The sequence below is a fragment of the Orcinus orca genome, chromosome 7 (genome assembly GCF_937001465.1).
Source record: "Orcinus orca chromosome 7, mOrcOrc1.1, whole genome shotgun sequence".
Classification (NCBI taxonomy): domain Eukaryota; kingdom Metazoa; phylum Chordata; class Mammalia; order Artiodactyla; family Delphinidae; genus Orcinus; species Orcinus orca.
In genome coordinates, this window is record NC_064565.1 from 51,200,292 (window position 1) to 51,221,177 (window position 20,886).

The 20,886-nt window shown below is 37.9% G+C and overlaps 1 protein-coding gene across 5 annotated transcripts in view; it reads right to left on the bottom strand.

The window, feature by feature from the left end:
• Positions 1-879: 879 nt before the first annotated feature.
• Positions 880-20,886, bottom strand: part of FAP (fibroblast activation protein alpha) — a 71,289-nt gene continuing 51,282 nt past the window's right edge. For 2 of the 5 annotated variants that reach the window (XM_033412549.2, XM_033412550.2), the window contains exons 18-26: positions 19,122-19,220; positions 18,584-18,653; positions 17,645-17,839; positions 12,112-12,166; positions 4,723-4,822; positions 3,577-3,641; positions 3,003-3,075; positions 2,667-2,740; positions 880-1,281 (exon numbers count right to left, since the gene is read on the bottom strand). In XM_033412549.2, the coding sequence (XP_033268440.1) occupies positions 1,180-1,281; positions 2,667-2,740; positions 3,003-3,075; positions 3,577-3,641; positions 4,723-4,822; positions 12,112-12,166; positions 17,645-17,839; positions 18,584-18,653; positions 19,122-19,220 (833 nt within the window). In that variant the 3' untranslated portion in view covers positions 880-1,179. The other 3 variants (XR_007478571.1, XM_049712772.1, XM_033412551.2) reach the window with 3 other exon arrangements.

Here is a 20,886-nt window from a genome sequence, read left to right on the forward strand (position 1 = left end):
CTCTTCTAGTTACACAGCATGACGGAAGGTGTGAGGGTCTTCTACCTGACACTGGGAAGAATCAAACCAAGGATGGGGAAAAATCATCCAGGGCAATTGGATGCTGGGAACTGCGTCAATGGAAAGTCCTCTCGGCAGCGGCTTCATGATACTTTCAGCATTCATTTAAGACATCTTCTGGTGACATGTTGTGGATCTTTTTAATTCCGTGGCCATCACAGAGATGGCGTACTGCCTATGTTTCTAATTGATGGGGACAGTTGTTGACAGAGCATTGCCTTTGGGATTGCTGGCATTATGGCTCTTTTTTTTTTTTTTCTTTTCCAAAATAAACCCTGTAACATAGAACTAAAACCCCAGAATAAGCTCCAGATGTAACATTTTCCTTCTCCAGCTGTTGAAGTCCATCTTATCTGATTTTTTGTTTTATTTAGTTTGGTGTGGCTTAGCAATCAGAAAACAGTTAACCATTACTCATTCTAAAAAGGGATCCAAAATAGGAACATTTCCAAATTTGAAGCATTTCTTAAAAGGAGCCTGGATCCAAAATTCTGACTTTATCTTTATCAAATGCTTTTGGCAATGTTGAAGAAATCTTCTGGGAGAAATTTAATAAACATTTCTTGGAGGGACAGCACAGAGTGCAAACGTCAGGGTGCCTCTACAAAATGCATTGCCAACCTGATTTCTGAACAATGCTTTTGCACACTCTGAGCTGTGTGTTCCAGCATTTGGAGTTCTAATTACAAAAATCCAAAACTGCTTCTAGATTCTTCTCCTTCGTGACCACCCTAATATTATTCAAGCACTTGCCTAACATAAGCACTTCTTTCTCTGATAGAAACGGGAACCTGAAATTAATGCACACTGAGAAAATCATAGCATTTTAACTTCTGACTTTATTCTTTTTCCCCTCAAACGAACAGGTGATAAAACACTGTCTGTGTCCAAAGCAAAAGGTATGGCCTCCTCTTCTCTCCTTTCACAGAGTGCCAGAAAATGCAAACAATATTTAGGTTGAACTTCTGAGTCCTCTGAATTTTCTGTCAGCCTTCAGAACAACATTCGTTTGTTTGTTTACACCAACATTTAACAGCATAAAGAGTAAAACAAGCAAACAGTCTGAGGCATTTATAGGAAGTGTTCAGATTGTGATACAGTCTTGTATCTGCATCGTTTTTACTCTGACAAAGAAAAACATTGCTTTAGGAAGTGGGTCATGTGGGTGTATAAGTGCTTCGTGGACAGGCCGGATATGCCATGGTTCTGGTCTGAGTACCACTGAAACACAAAGGGAAGAAACCTGTTTTATTCCTGCAGACACACAATGCATCCAGCTTTGGCTTTTTGTCCTCTCAGGACCTGATAATTTTTCTAATATTATGGCTGGAAGTCTACCTCAGAACACTTGCATAAATAAAATAGGTTACAGGTAAACATTTAGAACAGGAAGATTTAAAGCCTTTTTATTAACCTTCACTACTGTTTCATATTTTTCAAACTTCTATTTTGAGATCTCGGTGGCTGAACTTCCACGGCGGCCAGCATCCTGGGTTCCAGAGCTGGGGCGTTAGGTCCGTTACTTTGCTTCTCTGGAGCTTGGTTTCCTCATTTGAAAAATGAGGGGGTTGGATTTGATTTTCTCTAAGGCTCTTTCTAGCTCAAAAATTCCGTGAATCTAATTCCTATCTGTTGCAGAAAATTCACAATACGTGTAACGGTAAACACCCTCCATAGGAGATGGTATTACAAATTGAAACTTTATTGCTGGAGAGTTGCCAGTAAGATTATTGCTTTCACTGAATAAAGGTGGCTAGTGGTTATTGATGTAATGCTATGTACTTATGAGTTGAATTTACTTTGGGAATCACAATTTCAAAAACGGGTGAATGGGGTAAAAAAAAGATCAGAAAAATCTCACCTCACCCTCTTTAAATTATTTTAAGAAACCAAATTTCCAAAAGATGGGGGTTTCCTTTTCCAGGTGCTTGGGCAACATAAGCAAGTGAGGGAGAATTTATGTTCCCTGAAGAGGGGGAACAATAGCCACCAGGGATTGTGTCCCTTGCTTTGGCTTTTGCCTTATTTTCCTCTCTGTTTCCATTTCCCATTCTTCATGCAACTGGATTTCACAGCTAGCTCATTTATTCATTTACTCAGTAAAAGTATGACCTTCTGTGATGGGCCGACCACATGCCAGGCACTGAGAACACAGAGCTGGAAGGATTCTCTAACTCTGTGGAACCACCTGATTTCAGGGAGCCTCTGAGGTCTCATAACATTCTGCGATTGCTTCTTACTGAATAAACAGAATCTTCTAGCTTCTTTGAGGCTCTCAGATTTTACAGGGACTCTAAGCACATAGCTACACTTAATACGTAGGACCACAGAACTATTGGATGTTTGAGCTAGAAGATCCTCTAAGCTTGTGGATGCCTTTATTTTATATATGACTCAACTGGGATCAACAGAGGTGACATGGTTTGACTAGTGTCCTTCAGGGAGTTCATGAAAAATCCAAGAGTCATTTGCTAATGTTCTGTCTACTCTACCTTAACAGCCTCCTTGTCAGGTTTTAGTGTTAAAAAAAAAAAAAAAAAAAGAAGGGTCCTCCTTTTAGCTTAGGGGTCTAAGGCCATGAACATGAGTGAAACAAAATTATGTACCATTGCCTGGAAATCCACTTGTGCATTAACCAGAGCTTTAGCAATCTGTGCTGAGTTTTGAAAGTGCACATTATCTGCAACAAAGAGAGAGAGTTAAAGTGCTGTTAAATACCAGAAAGCACAGAGTGACAATGTACCGCCTGGAAATGAACACCAACAATTATCTAGTCATGCAGTTGACATTGTCAGCAGTGAGTAATCACACTCGCTTATGGAAATGTCCCTGACTCTTAGGTATTGACCCTGAGCACAGGCATAGGAGGATGCTTAATGTTTCTTAAACAAAGTGATGCTGGCTCAGTATTTTTATGTGTAAGAGTCTTGCTTAAACCTCACCATCTGCTGTTCCGTGGATGAGAAGATAGTCTACATTTCTGAAATATTCTGCTCTTGCCATCACAGTTGAATTCTGGAAAAGGGGAAAAATTAACATTTTAGTTGCTGCAAGTTCTAATAGAAAACTAGCTAAATCATTGTGCAATGGACTTAGCACCAATACTGAAATTATGTATTGCTTTGGTTGATAAATATTTAAGAGTCAGAGCAACACATTTTCATCATCATTTGCATTACTTCCATCTGATTCTTAGTTTGAAAAACTGAAAGTTTATGTGTCATATGTTACATATGAGTGAGACCTTAGGCATAAATGATGCCCGCTCAAGCTGTGTAGGAGTAGGGGCTGGGGAGGGGGATGAAGAAAAGGGAAGTTAGGGAAGGAGGATGGGGAAAGAAAAAATAGAATCCAAAAGGAGTCAATTCCTTTTTAATGAGGTGTTTTGCAGCTGACAAAAGATCATCATACTTGCTTTGGGGACCTAGCAAAACTGTAAACTCTGAATGACTGCTTTACAATTATTTAGCACATTTGAAATAAATTAATGACCTAAATCAAACAGAAAATGCTTACTTTATAATGCTCGAGATTATCATCCTTTGTTGGGAGGCCCATGAATCGCTCTGTGTAGATAGATGCTGTAAAACATATGAGTATATGAGTGTGTTGTTTACATGTGATATGTGTCATTTCATTAACCAACAAGAACCCCCCACTCCCGAGTTTGATAATTGCTCATCGATCTCCCAGGTGGAGCTGCCGAGGAAGGTTCTTGCTGCCCTTTACTGTAACGCTCCACCCAAATCATTCGCTCTGCAAGTTGCCTCAGTAGGGCTGGAGAAGCAATGCAGGAGAAGACTGTGGAAACAGGAGCAGCTAACGATAGAAAGGGCTGCTCTTAAATTTTTTCACTTCTACCCAAAGTTCTTCAGTGGGGGAATGTTGAGCTAGGAATGACCTCATTATATTTTAAAAGAAATCACAAATGCAGCCACCTCTTGTACCTTTATTGGTGTCTTAATTAATTTGGGATAGAACTTTGTCCCCCAAGTCCTCCCCCAACACACACACACACACACACACACACACACACACACACACACACACACGTTTTTCTCTGAATGGAGATTCCCTACAAGTCACAATTGTCCCATTTCCACCACAACACAGGGAAGAGGATCTGATGAAAGCTAATTTTCGTGCATTTATTAGAGTTATTTCCAAATAATCGTCCTGCCTTGATGTTCATCATAAAAATAGGCACACACGGAAGGTGTACTTCTTGAACAAATTTTTGTTTCTTTGATTTCTAGAGCAATGTAACAGGCAGCTGCAAATGGTGGCATGGCGGTGATTTGCTTGGTCACGTCCTGACTTTCCCTAAGATGTGCTTAAAAGCTAGTTCAGCTGCACCTGTGTGTGTCTGTGAAAACAGGGTTAAGTCTGATTTTAAAGATTTGGTTCATCAGGGGGCACATGGTTTCTGGAAGAGAATAACTTACGTTGGGTTTTGGAAGAGTCCTTCCTCGTCTTAAAATTGCTGCGATTATTGCAACATGATTATAATGAATCATATAAACAACCTCATTTATAGATTATATTTTTCCCAGTGATGCTGGGGTGAATTTTACTGCATAATTTGTTTTCCTAGCAACCTTAAATATAGAGTAATTATGTGTTAAATGTTTTCGCAGCAACATTTATGCAATGTTTCCATACCGTAATATTCCCAGCTGGAGACTGGAGCCACTGCTATTCCACATTTGAAAAGACCACTTCCTGAAGCAAGGGCCAGCGATGAAACATACCCTCCGTAGGACTATAGAGACATTGGTACAAGTCAGTCCCAGATTGACTCTCATAAACTCTCTAAGGTATTTGTATAGCAATTCTACTCACAATAAGTGCTGATGGGAGCTGGGGAATATGGATAAGGTAGATTAAATGTCTATCTTGCACTCTTGGTAGAAAACTTCACCAGACATGACAACAATTTCAGCTTAGTCAATTACAAATACTTGGTGTGCTGATCCAAACATGGTGTGGGCAGTTTAAGAGATACTATAATTGCAATTTTTCTGCAAAATTCTTTTTTTCCCCCTCTATGTTTTTCCAACCAGGACCTTGCTATGGCAAAAACAGGATTTTTACTTTAAAAAAATACACAAAAAAGAAGATCATTCCCCAAAAGTAAAAGCAAGATACTTCCCACAACGTGCAAAAAACTCCTGTGAGGCAGCACTTATATCTGTATATTTACTCATTTATTTTCATAACAGAACAGCAAGGGAAGGACACAAGAACCTTTTGAGTAGTTTAAGACACGGCCAGAGTCTGTGTATAAGGTAGTGTTACGTATTCTGTTTTGAGGATTTCTGGCATAGCAGCGCAAAGGAGGAAAAGCCACTGGTGTCTTAAAAAATCTTACATGCCCCCCTCCCCAACTTAATGGAAAAATAAAGTAATACAAAAGGGGATACAAATTGCAGAGTCTGGAGTAGGTTTAGCACTCATCAATTTTCTTCCCCAGGGAATTGGTAGGTGATTCAGAAATGTGACCCTCATAACAGAAGGAGATGTGTGCCTGTGTCACTTGAAAATTTGAACCTTTTCCTAAAAATGAAGAAATGAACAGAGTGTCACGGTAAAGCTCATCTCTCCCTGGAAGGCAAATTTTGTCTGTATTAACCTGCTGGGAGAGAGATGCTTCCTCTAGGAGCATGGTCTATGTTCTGGGACATAGACCCTCCTCCCCCCTCCCCCCTCCCCGCCACCCCAAATGTTTGTGCTAGATTAGGAAGTGACTCTCAGGGCTTATTCTTGCCCCAACACAGGAACGTCCTTACAAATCAAAAGAGGACAGTGTGACTAACTAAGGGTGTGCCTTGCTTTTAGGACTTTATTGCCACAAACTTCTGGGAATCATTCGCCCTCCGGTCTGGAGAGATCCTATCATCCTTTGCTACAGAAAAGTCAGTCTTGAGAGAGGGTGAAAGAGAGAGTGGGAGTGAGAGCCCTACAGAGCAAGGGAGAGACAGGAGACAGACGTGGTGAAATCAGGCAGCAGGTCAGTGGCCTGGGTCTAGTCTTAATCCGTGAAATACATGGCCTGAGGGAATAAACTAAACCATCTTGCTGAATTCAATTGTTAGAGAAAGAATGCTAACTAACTAGTTTACAGTCTTATGTTTCCAACTCTGGGGAATCTTATTGAGGACCCTTGGCTACAAAACACAGACTAAAAGTGGCAGCTCCAATTATACCGTGGCCTCCTTTCATTATACTTGGAGGAGAACTAAAATGTGTTTTAATAGAGGAAAAATATATTTTAAAATAGAAGGAACATGTGGGTTTAAAAATCATTTTGATAAGTGAAAATTCTCTATCAGGATCAAACTTTCACTTAAACATAAGAATAATCTGTTTTGATCAGCAGGTTAGCAACAACTATTACTGAAACAAAAGATTTCTTCTTCCTTCTTAATTTTTGGTTTAAATGAAAGTAGAGTAAGCCTGAGTCCTTTAGAAATATGATTACTGTTTATGGTTTTATTGGAAAAGTGTGATCACTGCAAATTATAATACTGGGTTCTGCTTCTCCCCTCCTATGCCCCAGAAGAGAAAATAGCATGGAGTGACATTTGAAATTAAAGCATTTGCATATAGTAAAAAGGGTTTTGAACATTTCTGTCCAAAATCTTAGGAATTATAAAAATATTAACTTGTATCTATTCAGTGATTAGATAATAGGGCAGTATGTAAATAAAATTGTCATGCTTTCAACATGAATACAAATTGCCTCTAGGAATTTGTAAAAGCAAATGAGTGTAGCAGCAGCACAATAAAAGAAGGTGTACTTGAAATTCTCAGGCAGCTTAGAAAAGCTGTTTCTATTGTAGAAAAAAAGAGAAAAAAAACCACCCGAGCTGACTTTTTTCTGCTCTCCCATGGGTGGGGCTCCAAGGCAGAGTGGGTGGCTGCAGAAAGAAAAGAACCCACGGAGCAGATTGGCCATGAGAATTCTAGAATTTTGTCCTTTGCACTTAGATGCCTTGCCATTTTGTTTAAATGAAGGATATCTTTAAAAACATTCTTAGAAGGGCACAGAATTTTGAGGGATTTATGGAATAGTACTCTGATGGGAGCTATAATGCAGATTGGAACATTTCACCTACAGACAATAATAATAACTAGCTAATGTTTGTATGGACAAGGTCATTGCAACAGTCTTTGTGGTCCCACAGGCTCTGTGTCCTTTCTCTCCCCCCTCCCACCTCCTCTTGCTCACTGGCTCTCTTGATGTTCTTTTTTTTTTTTTTTTTTGCGGTACGCGGGCCTCTCACTGTTGTGGCCTCTCCCGTTGCGGAGCACAGGCTCCGGACGCGCAGGCCCAGCGGCCATGGCTCACGGACCCAGCCGCTCCGCGGCATGTGGGATCCTCCCGGACCGGGGCACAAACCCGTGTCCCCTGCATCGGCAGGCGGACTCTCAACCACTGCGCCACCAGGGAAGCCCTCTTGTTCTTTGAACTCTCCAAGCGTGATCTAGCCCCAGGACTTCTGCAAGTGCTGCCACCCTCTGCCTGGAATTCTCTATCCCCAGAAATTGGCATGGTTCACTCCCTCCCATTTGAAGTCTTAACTCAAAAAAAAAAAAAAAAAAGTCTCACCTGTCCTTCTAATCTAAAATTGCACCAATCCTGTATGATGCTCCTTGCTCCTTTCTTGCTTGGTTTTGCTCTTCTCCAACGCACTGATCATTGTTTAACATCCTGTATATGTTACTTATTTATCTTGCTTATTGCCTTTCTCCCCAACCATTCCCAACTCAATAAAGGTAGAGATTTTTGTCTGTCTGGTTAATGAATGTCTCCCTAGCACTGACAATACAATCTGAAACACAGTGGGAATAGAATAAATATTTGTTTAATATATGACTTTCCTATTAGCTCATCTAACTCTCACACTGACTTGATGAGGAAATTATTGTTGCATTTCGTGATGAGGAAACTGAGGCTCAGAATAAATTTAGAGTAAGCGGTGGAGTTGAGACTCAACTGCAGGATGCCTGACGACAAGCCACTTCCTCTATAGCCCTACATTAGGGCAACCTCTTTGGGAAGTTTTAAGTTCAGAGTCTAACATAGTTTCATTAGAGGTGCATTTGTCCTACTTTTACATCGTTGATCACACATAGCAATTCAAATTGCTTATAATTAGTCACTGGAAGAGAAGGGAGCTAAGATTAAATCACGAACTAATGCTTATTCAACACCACCTGGCTAGGTCTATATTAACAAAGCAAAGCCCATAAATGAGGTTGTTATTCTAATAATTTAGGCAAAACCCCTGCTGCTCTTCAATTGTCAGAATAATTGCTTCAATTTTTCTTCATATAAATTAGGGTTGTTCAACCTCAGCACTATTGACTTTTTGGGTTGGATAATTCTTTTTTGTTGGGTGCTGTCCTGTGCATTGTGGGATATTTAACAGCATCTCTGGCCTCTACCCACTAGACGCTAGTAGCACTCCCCTAGTTCTGACAACCAACGACGTCTCCAGACATTGCCAAATGTCCCCTAAGGGACAAAATTGCCCAGGTCAGAACGGCTGTCATAACAGACACTTCCTAGGCATAATGCTGTGTGCATAGTGGATGTCTAAGAGGAAGCTAAAAAACAGGCTACTGGACTTTAATTTGGTGCCAGAAAAATGAAAGTGTAAGATAAAAAGATAAAAATGCCTTCTCTCCCCTTCTTAATCTGGATAATGGAGGGAAATGTAAGATTTGCAACTTATTGACCAATTGACCAAAGAAAAAAATTGCGTGGCTAGCTTTAGAGTATTTCTCAGACCACTAAGGTAGCTAATACTTCGTAGAAACAGGTACTTATGGAACACAGTGATAGCTAAACAAACCCACATGGTCATTCTCAACGTCTTTCTCTTTCCCTTCTCCAATTTCCCATAGGTCTCTGCTTATTGTACTATAAAAGAGCACTCAGAGCTATGACCTATTCCTGTCCCCTTCTTCACTGCCTAAATTCAGGCCCTTGGTATTTGTTGCCCGTATTACTGCTCTCTTAGCCCTTTGGACCACTCTCTCCCCCAACATCAGGCTGCTCTTCATTCTGCAGCCAAGAGTATCTTTCTAAGGCTCCAATTCCACTTCCTACTGACTTCAAGACCACTACTAAAAGAGGCACCCATGGAATCAAATACTTTTGGGTAATACTGTATTAAACAAAATTTAACAGGATTCTTTACTATAGGGGCTATATACACTATTATATAGACTTCATAGTTTACCAAACTATTAGACCAGAGAACATTTCCCCCAAATTTCCTGATACTAACATGACACCTTTGGGGGAACACTGACTTACAGGATTAAATTCATTTTAAGCAGCATCATAGATATGTGAGATGGACAATATTGCGCTAAATATTTGAGAAACAAAGTTGAAGAAAGACAAAGTCCATTCCTTGATTCTTGTGAGAGCAAACAATGCATAAACAAGATAAAGCATGGCAGTTCCTATAAAAGTAGTATAAAGAGCTATTGGAGCACAAAAATTCATATCTGAGTTGGTTCTTAAAGAACAAGTAGGAATTTTGTGTTTTGGAGAGAGGAAGACATGGGGAATGGGAGAAGAGGATGGGCATTGCAGGTGTAGGGAACAGGACTGATCAACACATGGGAAAAAGGAAGCACAGACATAAAACAAGTTATTCATAAAGAGTGGGGAGGGCTTCCCTGGTGGCACAGTGGTTGAGTGTCCGCCTGCCGATGCAGGGGACACGGGTTCGTGCCCCGGTCCGGGAAGATCCCACGTGCCGCGGAGTGGCTGGGGCCGTGAGCTATGGCCGCTGAGCCTGTGCGTCCGGAGCCTGTGCTCCGCAACGGGAGAGGCCACAACAGTGAGGGGCCCACGTACCGCAAAAAAAAAAAAAAAAAAAAGAGTGGGGAGAAGTGGAGGGAGAGAGACTGGAAAAGTAGGATGCAACCAGATTGCCAAGGGCCTTGCATGCAAGGAAATGTGTTTGGGCACTAGGCTGAGGTCAACATGTAGCCCTAGAAAATATGTAAGCAAAAAGGCAACATGGCAAGAATTGTGTTTTGGAACAATAACTTCATTAGCAACATTGGAGTTTGTGAGACCAAAGCAAGGAGGCTAGTTAAGAAGTAACTGGAATAGTTAAACCTGTACCACCCAATCTATGGTCCATGTAAGTGGACCCTCAGACTCCACACTGGAGTACTGGTCGGGGGGGTTGCCTGGAAACTGTTTTAACACGTTCTCCAGGTGATGCTTATGCAAGCTAAAGATTGAGGAGCTCTGATTCAGATTACATATAAAGAAACTTGAACTAAAGCAATGTCAGTGGGGATGATGAGAATAGACTCAAATGTTTGAAGGCAGAATTGATAGAATTTACTAGTCAACAGAGTATTGGAGTCAGGGAGCAGGGGAAGCTGAAAATAGCTCTGAACTTACTAATTTGGATGACTAGGTGTGTGGTGAGGTCCTTATTAAAGATGAAGACTTGTTTTAAAGTAGACTGTAATACGTTTAACTTGGGCAAGTTAAGCTTGAGGCCTCTGTAAGACATTTGGGAAATATGATCAGTAGCCATTTGAAATGTGGAGCTCAGAAGAGAGAGGAGGGGGCTGGTGGCAGGCATCTGGCAGTCATCATCATCTTTGAAACCACATGGGTTTCCCCAAGGAAGTGAAGAACAACAAGAATGAAGACCAGACCCAGAAAAACACTGACATTTAAGGAATGGAGTGTAATGATCACAGAAACATAGAAAAATAAGAAGAGAAACATGTTACAGAGCCATGAATAAAGCTCACTCTCCTTCATGTGATGAGTGGGTTCCTTAAATCATCCCACACACATGGTTCTCTACCAAACCGCTTATACCTAGAATGTTCTAGAAGTGAAGTTAAAAGGTGGCTTTCAGTTATTTCAAAGACTGAAGTAAAAGCAAAGTGAAACTCTAAGAGAAATGTTAATACTATATGTAAGTGTTCAGTTCGAAATGTGAATCTTTCAAGGATTTACTTTAGGAAATTTCATAAAAATGGATGGTAAGAAAGGTCTTATCTGAAATATTTCACTATAAAAATATTTCATTTATTTCCACCCATTTGAATTCCATTCTGTTTAGATACTTAACATTTGATAGTTTTAAGAAGGACCAAATGGCTTGAAGTAACAACTTTCCACAAATTCATAACAGCTCTTCATCTGGTCACTGAGCTGAGAGATGAGTGGAATCCTGCAGATTCCCTTCAATATTGGGTTTCATTCCCTCCATCTTGTGCAGGCCGCGCTCCGAGAAAACAGCCAAGAAAAACAACCCAAGCACAAATGGCTGCAAATTGACTTGCAAATGTACAAACTCAGACCAAAAAGTGAAACAGGAAATCTTCTTTGAAGGGTAATTATCATAATTTATAATGGGCAAATCTAAACTCTTTCCCATATTTCTCTAAACTTTCCGGTGACTTCATTGCCCATGACTGATAAATGTTGCCACTTCCTTTTAATGTGTGTTTAAAAAATCTGTGTAGCTCTTCAAACGTGGGAAATTATCTCCATGATCTATAACTAGTAATAAATAATTATTTCTCTCCAGTTAGCACAAATTAACGTTAGGTCTGGTAAAAGAATTTGATTGCAAGAAAAAAAAAAAAGAATCAAAACAGCCAAGATATGTAATTTCAAACTTTATCTTAGCTTTTCATGAAAATGAAATGATGACATATAAAAGAAAAGGAATATATTAACCCTAAAATAACAAAGGAAATTAAAGTTCTGATGAATATGGTTCAGTTCAGTATACTCTAATACCAGAAATTAAGTGAAAATGTGTCAATTACGAGTTAATTTGCTATACAGGGAAGAAACTAAATGATTGAAAAAAAGGAAGAAACACTTAAAGCCACCACTTTGAAGCCCAGATTATCCAAATTGACTGTTTCCATTGACAGATTAAATTATGTTGCAACATTAACATTTCATGAGAAACCTTATAAGCGAACACTTTAGAAAATGATGAACCAAATAACAGGCATAAAACATACAAAACAACTCACCCAGCCCCATATGGCTATTCTTTTTTCATCAATGAAACCCATTTCTATGAATTTTCTAAAGGAAAAGAAACAAATTTTTAGAATTTTAAGTGTGTACACATGACATTTACTTCATTACACAAGCATATTTAATCCAAAGATTTAATAGAAACGCTACATTTTCATTGTTTAAACACTTGCATAATCAGGCTGCATTTACAAATAGTTAAAAGAACATTATCATGCTTACTGCAAGGGGTAAAAGGATCCTTTAGACTCTATGGTACATCTATTGAGTAATACTTTCAGGGCTGTAAGGCCTCCTACCCTAACTGTGCTGGTGAGTTACTTGGGACTCAGGTTAAGAGACAGGCTCATACTCAGCAAATGAGAATAGACTGAAAGGGGAAAATGTTTTTTAATGCAGTGAACAAACAAATGGTTAACTCAAGTTCTAACACTATAGCCACATGTTTTTGAATTTACTATTAAATGCACTTAAGATATTTTAAAGAAAAAAAAAGAGAGACTGGCTCATAGTAACACCAGAAGTAATAGCACCATGACTAGGACCAAATTTCCAAATCTCCAGCTTTTGGAAAAAAGGGTTTCATTATTGCTGTTTTAAAATTTATTAATTCTTATGATTTTGTTTGCTTAGATGTTAATGTAAAAAAATTTCAACCTAAAATGGGACTGAAGAATATAAATGAAAAATTGCACACATGTGCCCTCAGGAGTAAGAGACTGATTTCCATATATGCCTGATTTCCATAAAACTGGTCATATTGAAATTTTCTTAAACGATAGAGAGTTATTCAAGGGTTGCCTCATATCAACCTTGGGAAGTTTTGCTTATGGTTTCCAGAGGTGTGAACAAGAAATGACCCAAGTTGGGTTGGTTCTCAAAATATGCTGAACTGAGCTTTGTTTGTAGGATGGGATTGGTTTTGTCTGCCCAGGAAGTAGTCAAAGCTGGTCTCTGTTTGTTTCGATTTTAATAGACTCTCACTGAACTCTCCCCTCTTTCATTCCCTCCCTATAAATACAGCCTTCCCCAAACCCTCAATGGATGGGCCCATAGCTTGCTACAGTTTGTGAGTCCAGAATTTCAATTCCTCTGCTATTCCTGAATAAACTCATTTTTTTGACAATTTTGAGCTTGCCTTGTTTTAACCTTTTATTTAGGTTGACATGCATTATAATCACTGTCTCATTTTTGGTCACATCCATCCATGGAAACACATCCATCCCTCTCCCATTTCACACTTAGGTACCCTCAGTTCATCATGGTTTGGACAATTGTATGCATCTTTCAGGATATGAACATTATTCATTCAATTTCCCTCACAGAAATTGAGGGAAATCCATTTAAAAATGAGTTTGAAAATAAATCTATCCTTAGGAGCAAGGGACCATGCTGAAAGACAACCTTCAAAAAAGTCCTGGGAAGCCCTCAGAAATCTAACTACGTCATTGGTACAAAAAGAGAGTGTTTTAGGCTAATTTATTCCATGCTTCCTTGATGGCTGGTGTTCTAGAGCAATTGTGATTTATTTGGGGAGCGTTTTAATAAAAACTCAAGAAACTCTTAGAGAAGCAGAAGCAGTGGAAGAAAAAAGCAAAGTGGATGAGCCATTATAGAGGCCTGGATGGGACAGTGAAGGAAAAGAGGGGAAGAGCCAAAAGTGACACTCATGACCCCAGAAAAATACTACTTTTTTGGTTGCCTTAAGTGACGTTAATGCCCTTTCTCATTATTCTCTGGAACTAGGACCGAGCGATTTGCATTAGTTAAATAATGGAATTTCTTAAAGGGATTTCACAGCAACCATTTTGCTCGTTGCATGGATTGAAAATGCATGTTTCTGATGCATAGAGGAGTTGGGCAGATGCCCGGCACAAACAGATGGGAAGAAGCCCCGTCAGTCACAGCTTACTCGACACTGATTCTGAGGGACACTGAGGGGTCTACAGGGGAGAAACGCAGTAGCAAACGGAAAGTTGCTACCTGTGTTGACGCTTGGTCACGGTAAAGTAGAGACAACGGGCAGCAAATTGCGGCATTTCGGCAATTCTCCCACAAACTTCAAAAGCCAAGTGAAAGAAAAGAAGGTTCACTTTCTTTGTCAAAAAAATGATCTTGCTGCTAGTGCTTGAAGCCAGTTCTGAGCCATAAAATCAATCGTGATTTTATGATCTCCCAGAAGCTAGCAATCATATTGCCTTGCATTTGGGGTAAAAGCAAATAACAGGTGATACACGGGAACAGGAAATTCTTAACAACTCCCTTCCTAGGTTTATTCCGAAAGGATGACATTTACAGGAAATGATAGTGCAATAGTTAACATGGAAATGAAACATTAACACTTACTGTGGAAGGACTAGGTTAAAGGTTAGCTAGATAATCTGAGACCAACAAGCCTCTATAAAATTTACCTCCAAATTCTGAAGAGCTTCCAGGAGGGTTATCAGAGATACTGTTGACAATGTGGTTAAATCAACAAAATGTTAATAGCAAGTGAAAAAGCATTTTTTCTAATTTTGGAGGCTGGACTGGACTTTACAACTTTTTTCTCATAAAAATACCCTAAATCTAAGGTCAGTTCGAAACCTTAGTAATCAATTACTATTATTCTATTTTGGAAATGTTCTTATTGATACCATGTATAACAGTATGATATATTTTTTTTTCTCATATAATCCTTCTTTACTGCTAACCCTGAAGTTATATAAAATTTCAAAATTGTGGGAATGTCAAAAATGCCAAACCTATCCCAAATGAGCATATTTGATCCTATAACTACTGAAATTTTAAGAGTCTCACATATGAACCACTTGCAGAGGAGCCTGAAGAAAGCAGGTCTCAGTTTTCCTTAAGCTTTGACCTCACAAGCGTATCCTTTGGGGCTTTCTCTTATGTATAGTCAAAATTTGTGCGGTTGTAGGGCCTCTCTTTTTTTCCTGCTTTGCTTTGCTTGACTCTGTTTCTTGACCCTGACTAGTATTTACTGTTGTTTCCAAATATGTACTTATGATATTTTTTGGTATATAAAAAATTTAGCCAGATTGCATTTCATAAGAGATTCCAGGGAAAAATTTCACTCTTTGAGGGGAGGTAATTTGAGGACTACCATAGAGGAATTGCAATCCCAATTCCTCAAGTCAGACGTTCAGTGTCTGATTACTAAAACACTTCTCAGGAAGATATGTGATTGAATTATTTCTAGAATTATCACTATAAGTCTATTCTTTTAGCTTTTGTTTTCTCAAAGCATAGGGTTTCAAGGCTTCCCTTTCCCTTTTGCAGGATAATGGTTTCAAGCAAAGCCAAGGCCAGTCCCAACTGGCATCTCCACTGCTGTATACGTGCTTTGCCATACAGCTGCCCCTGTTCACTAAGGTGAATACAAAAAGTTCCATCTAATAACCATGTTCCCTTGAGTGCATGTGGTTTATTCACTCTTCAAAAACTGTAAGTGCACTGAATGTTGAGATTGTAAATTGCACAATTTTATACAGAGTATTGTAATAGCATATACTAATATTTCATCTGTTCTTGAATGGCTGAGTCAATTAGCGAACATATGCCTGATCTATAGTAGGAAGACATTCTTCAGGTTCCATCCTAAAAATGGCTCAGAGAAGGTAAACGTAGCCAATTACCGCCTCTGGTCCATCTTCCTTTCAATTCTAAATGCCAAACACATTTATATTATTGTGAAAATCAATAGAATTTGTGGCTTTGTGTCCTATATGTTGGACACCAGAAATACCAATTTTTGTTATGGTCTATACATGGGTTTCATGTTTAAATTTTCATTTCATCCAAGGAAAAACATTAAGAAGCTATCAGTTCTATCTGTTCTGTTTCTTAAGGTATCCCTCTTAAATTTGAATGCTGCATTTTTGGTGGTAAATAAATGCACAAAAATATAATGATGTATGATGTTAATGATGATTGTTTTTTAACCAGTGCCAAAACAAACCATTTTTAGCTCTACCAACTTTGGAAAGTTGAATTACAAACCATAATTTACATCTCTGTCTTTTGATGTTGTCCCAGGATTACATGTCCTTGGTGTTTATTGCATGGTTTAAATACAAATAAATATGACCCGACCCACAATGCCAAAAACAATACCGTAAAGAATTAAGTCTATAATGCTGACAATTGTGTTAATGTTCTTAAGGCGTACCACAGTCTTTACATGAACGATTGAATCTCAGAGTTTTTCTTTGAACTATCTTTTCTATGACTCTCTATCAGGCCGAAGACTCCCTCAAGAATGTTAAAATAGTGGAAAGGCCAAAAATCTGGATCAGTAAGAAAGACTGAGCCTCCTAGAAGTTAGGTGTGAATGATGCCTACAGATTGTATAGTGTTATTTAATAACTTATTTATCAATTTTTCAGATTTAACTCAAATCGACTTTGTTTTTCATTGAATGTTTTAGGTGTAAGTGTGTGTATATTACTGTTCACAGAATGAAAGAAAAATTTGAAAGCATATGGGTTATGATTACTTTTCTATTTAAAAAAAATAATTACTTGTGAGTCAAAATTCTTCTGCTTTGATTAGAGACAAAAAAATACAGAAAAGTGTTGTCTGGGCCTGGCTCCTAGTTGTTAAATATAATCTGTGTTGTGTGTGCTGCATTGAAATCAATAACTGCTGATGATATTAAGATGATAAAAGAAACATACTAATTAATTTTCTAAATTGCTCTTTGCTGTGAAACAGTGTTTGACCTTTAGACATCACTCATGCACATATATCCATGACTAAGAGTACAGTCAGCCTGTGTTAGCTTTTACATTTACAAACTAGTATTCCCCAACTTCACCTACTCACATCATAATAACAGAAACCCAACAACTATACAGAAATATCCAGAAGAATCCTGCACAGTGTTTCCAAATTAGGAACAATTTTGGTGACTCTATTCTTTTTGTTTCAGGAAGAGATGATTGAGCCATAAATTGTGGTTGAGAATGTAGTTGGGAAGAAGAACTCAGATTATAAATCTGTCTTTCCCCTACATGTTTTGGTAGATTTCTGTTATGTAAAAGAAATTTTTTGTCGAATGAAAATAGGAAAACACATTCTTGCTAAAATAGCTAGTTTAATTACAAAAGAATGCTAATATCTATAAGTATATAGTGCTGATGAAATCTTGAGCCATTTCTAAATTTATGAGGTAGAATCCACAAGGCTTGAGCAAATTCAGATGTCTGGTTTCCTACAGACCATCCCTAGAGTTATACAAAGTTTTCTGCTAATTGTGAGCCATGGTAATGAAAGTCTGTTAGAATGACTGAAACGTGGAAAGAGAGTATTTATCATCTTTCACCATAAATCATTTTTCTTCTCTCTTCCGTGAATAATTTTTTCTTATATTGGGTAAAAATATCACTTTAAGGTTAATGATAGCTTTAGATGAAGTTAGGAAAATGGACAAAAAATATTTAAGACATTAAGGATGGGGAAACTCGAGAATGACTGCATGACTTTTGCTGACATCAGTTTCTGTTTGAATGAGAAGGCGCTCACCTGACAGCTGTGATCTGGTCCTCAACTTCATAAACACCCAGCTTTCGATACACTGCATACAGAAGTTTGTCACCTTGGAAAGCTGTTCCTCGACCATCCACCAAGGCAATGACTATCCCTTCCTTACTTGCAAGATAAGATATCCAACTAATAGAGAATACAGACCTTACACTCTGACTGCAGGGACCACCATACCTACAGAAAAAAAGAAAAAGATAGAATCTCTGATTCCTTTGTGAAACTCAACTTCCCATCATGGCCAAGAATTGCCTTTAGTATTTCCCAGTACATTTGTATGATAAAATTTCAATAACAGTGGCATTAGAACTGGCTCAAAATCAAGAGAGGACCAGGCTTTTCCCAGAGGTTTGCTACAAGGAAGTTGTTTTGGGACACAGCCTCTCCTATTCCCCAAAACGGATACATCTAGGGTTGGCATTTCAAGGAATATGTGTGGGTTTTTCGTCATTTCTGCCACCTGCCACTTGCTAAAAGCAGGCATAAGATATACTAAAAAAAATGCATGGTGTTTTAAGCAAATTGTGTGTAGGTCAGCACTGATTTTGGGTGTGATTCCACAAAATGTATTCCATTCCCTTATTTCATTTCTAACTCAATTACATAAGATGTTAAGATGATTTACAATATTTTTTGGCTGCAATTTCTCTATCTCAAAGGTATTCTGACACATTAGGCAATTTGCCATACAAAGGAAATTCAAAACAGTAAATGCAAGCAAGTCCATCTAAAAATCTCAAAACTTTCTCAGGCTATTTTAAATAGCCATATTTTATTTACTCTGATTAGTTGGGGAATATATAAAAACAGCATCAATAGGAACTGTTACAGAGGAGAATGGTTCATTCTATCTCACAAATGTGTATTTAATCCAACATATTTTCAGTAAATAGTTTTTAAACCAAAGAAAATATTACATACACTTGAATTAGCAAGGGATACTTCTTTGATCTGTCAAACTGAGGAGGAAGAATCATCTTGTACCATAAAGCTTAAAAAACAAAAACAGAGAAAAATCTTCATTCCACTATACTCATAGCATTATTTATTTTCTTTAATAACAATATATAACAAAATCAATTTATAACTAGTAAATTGTTAAGAACAAAGACTATGTTTTACTTGATTTTTATTACATATTTTTGTCCAATTTACAAATTGCTAGAAATGTTGAACTATTATTTTTCTAGAAGCACACATTTTAAAATGAGATAAACTCTTTTTAAAAGTATCAGTGTTGAAATGGAGCTATAGAAAAGTATAAGATCAACCTATTCACAAACATATGAAAGACATTTCATAAAAATTTAATGTGACAGTAAGATTTTTAAAATTAAGATCCTGTAATATTGTAGAGATTGGATTATAATATTTACCCTACAATTTTGTTTTAAAAAAGCAAAAGCTGATAAGTGTTCAGCTTCATATCTATTCATGAGAAATTTTTAAAAGGTCTTACTAATATCATCCACTTCAAGTTTCTTAATTTCCTCTTTAGGCAGCTGGATATTTTTCAAAGCATTTTCCAATTCCTTGTTTTCTTCCAGGATTTTAATTTCTTAAAAAAAAATAAAATGTTCATTTTTAATTAATAGAAATTCCATAGGAAAATTCTTTCTTAAAATGTCTTTGGCTTTACTACGGATGAAACTGAAACTGTATAAGGTTTGCTTAAGGAGTTTCATATTGACAAGGATATTTTTAATCCAGCCTTTAAAGCAGGGATGAACTTATGAAGGACATCAGTCATTGTCTCTTAAACAGACCCTGATGGCATCAAAATACATTCCGAGCAGAATCACAGAAGTAACAATGTTTATTCAGCCACATTTTCCTGTTTCTAACTTTTCTTTTACAACATGAAGCCATGACCTGAGTAGGTGACATTTAAAAAAATATATTTTTACTGAAAAAGTGGTAGAAGCAAAATCTATATTGCTGAAACCTCAAATTTAAAATAATTAAGTATGTATTATAGTTACAAAGTTTGTTTTAAAATCTTCAATGTGTAAGGTCAAATATTAATTCTGTGATTTTTTTATATCTATTTCTTTCTTAAACTTTTCCTGCTGTACTTGCTTAATATAGGATCTTCTTCCTCTTTTTTTTCTTTTTGTGATATTCTTCCTTTTTTTTTTCTTTTTGTAATTGAATTACTGTGCATCCTATTCCTTCAAATCCTTTCTTTCAAGGTAGTTATATATCTTAAAAGAACAACAGTATATACACACTATGATTTCTGTCTTTCACCTTAAAAGATCTCCTAAAAAAACTGTTGTTTATCTTTGAGCTTAGTTATGTTTCACACTTTAATTTTTGTAACTGAACAAATATATTGATCTCCTGATGCTGAAGATCAGTGATACATTCGAATGGGTTTCTAGCAGTAGAGGACTTTTTGTAAGCTTTGTTTTGACCTGGATAGATATTAGGTATCGTCTAGAGAGAAGTTAGATTTTTGTATAATAAGTGGAGTTTGTGGCTTTATTTTTTTATTTTTTGCGATACGCAGGCCTCTCACTGCTGTGGCCTCTCCCGTTGCGGAGCACAGACTCCAGAAGCGCAGGCTCAGCGGCCATGGCTCACGGGCCCAGCCGCTCCGCGGCATGTGGGATCTTCCCGGACCGGGGCACGAACCCATGTCCCCTGCATCGGCAGGCGGACTCTCTACCACTGCGCCACCAGGGAAGCCCATGTGGCTTTATTTTTTAAAAGAGGGTCTGGATGACTTCTGAGATATGCCAGTCCCGTGGTCTCCTTGTTTTTGTGCCTTTTTAAAAAAGTGGTCCTTGAAGATGGGGAGCTGGGGGGAGTACTTGTAACTACACTAAGTTTGCCAAACCACTTCCCTTGTAACTCTCAGCTTTCATATACTCATGGCATTTTGCTCCAAAGTGTTATATTTAATCTTAGAACAAGTATAGATGTTTTAGTATGAGTTGTATAAGATACATAATACATTTCATTTTAACTTTGGACAATCTATCAGGAAAGAGATACTTGTGGCAACTTAAAAGTTACAACCAGAAAAAGGGATAGCAGGGGGCGGGGAGAAGGATAAATTAGGAGTTTGGGATTAACATATACACACAACTATATATAAAATAGATAAACAACAAGGACCCTACTGTATAGCCCAGAGAACTATATTCAATATATTATAATAACCTATGATGGAAAAGAATCTGAAAAAGAACATGTATGTATGTATAACTGAGTCACTT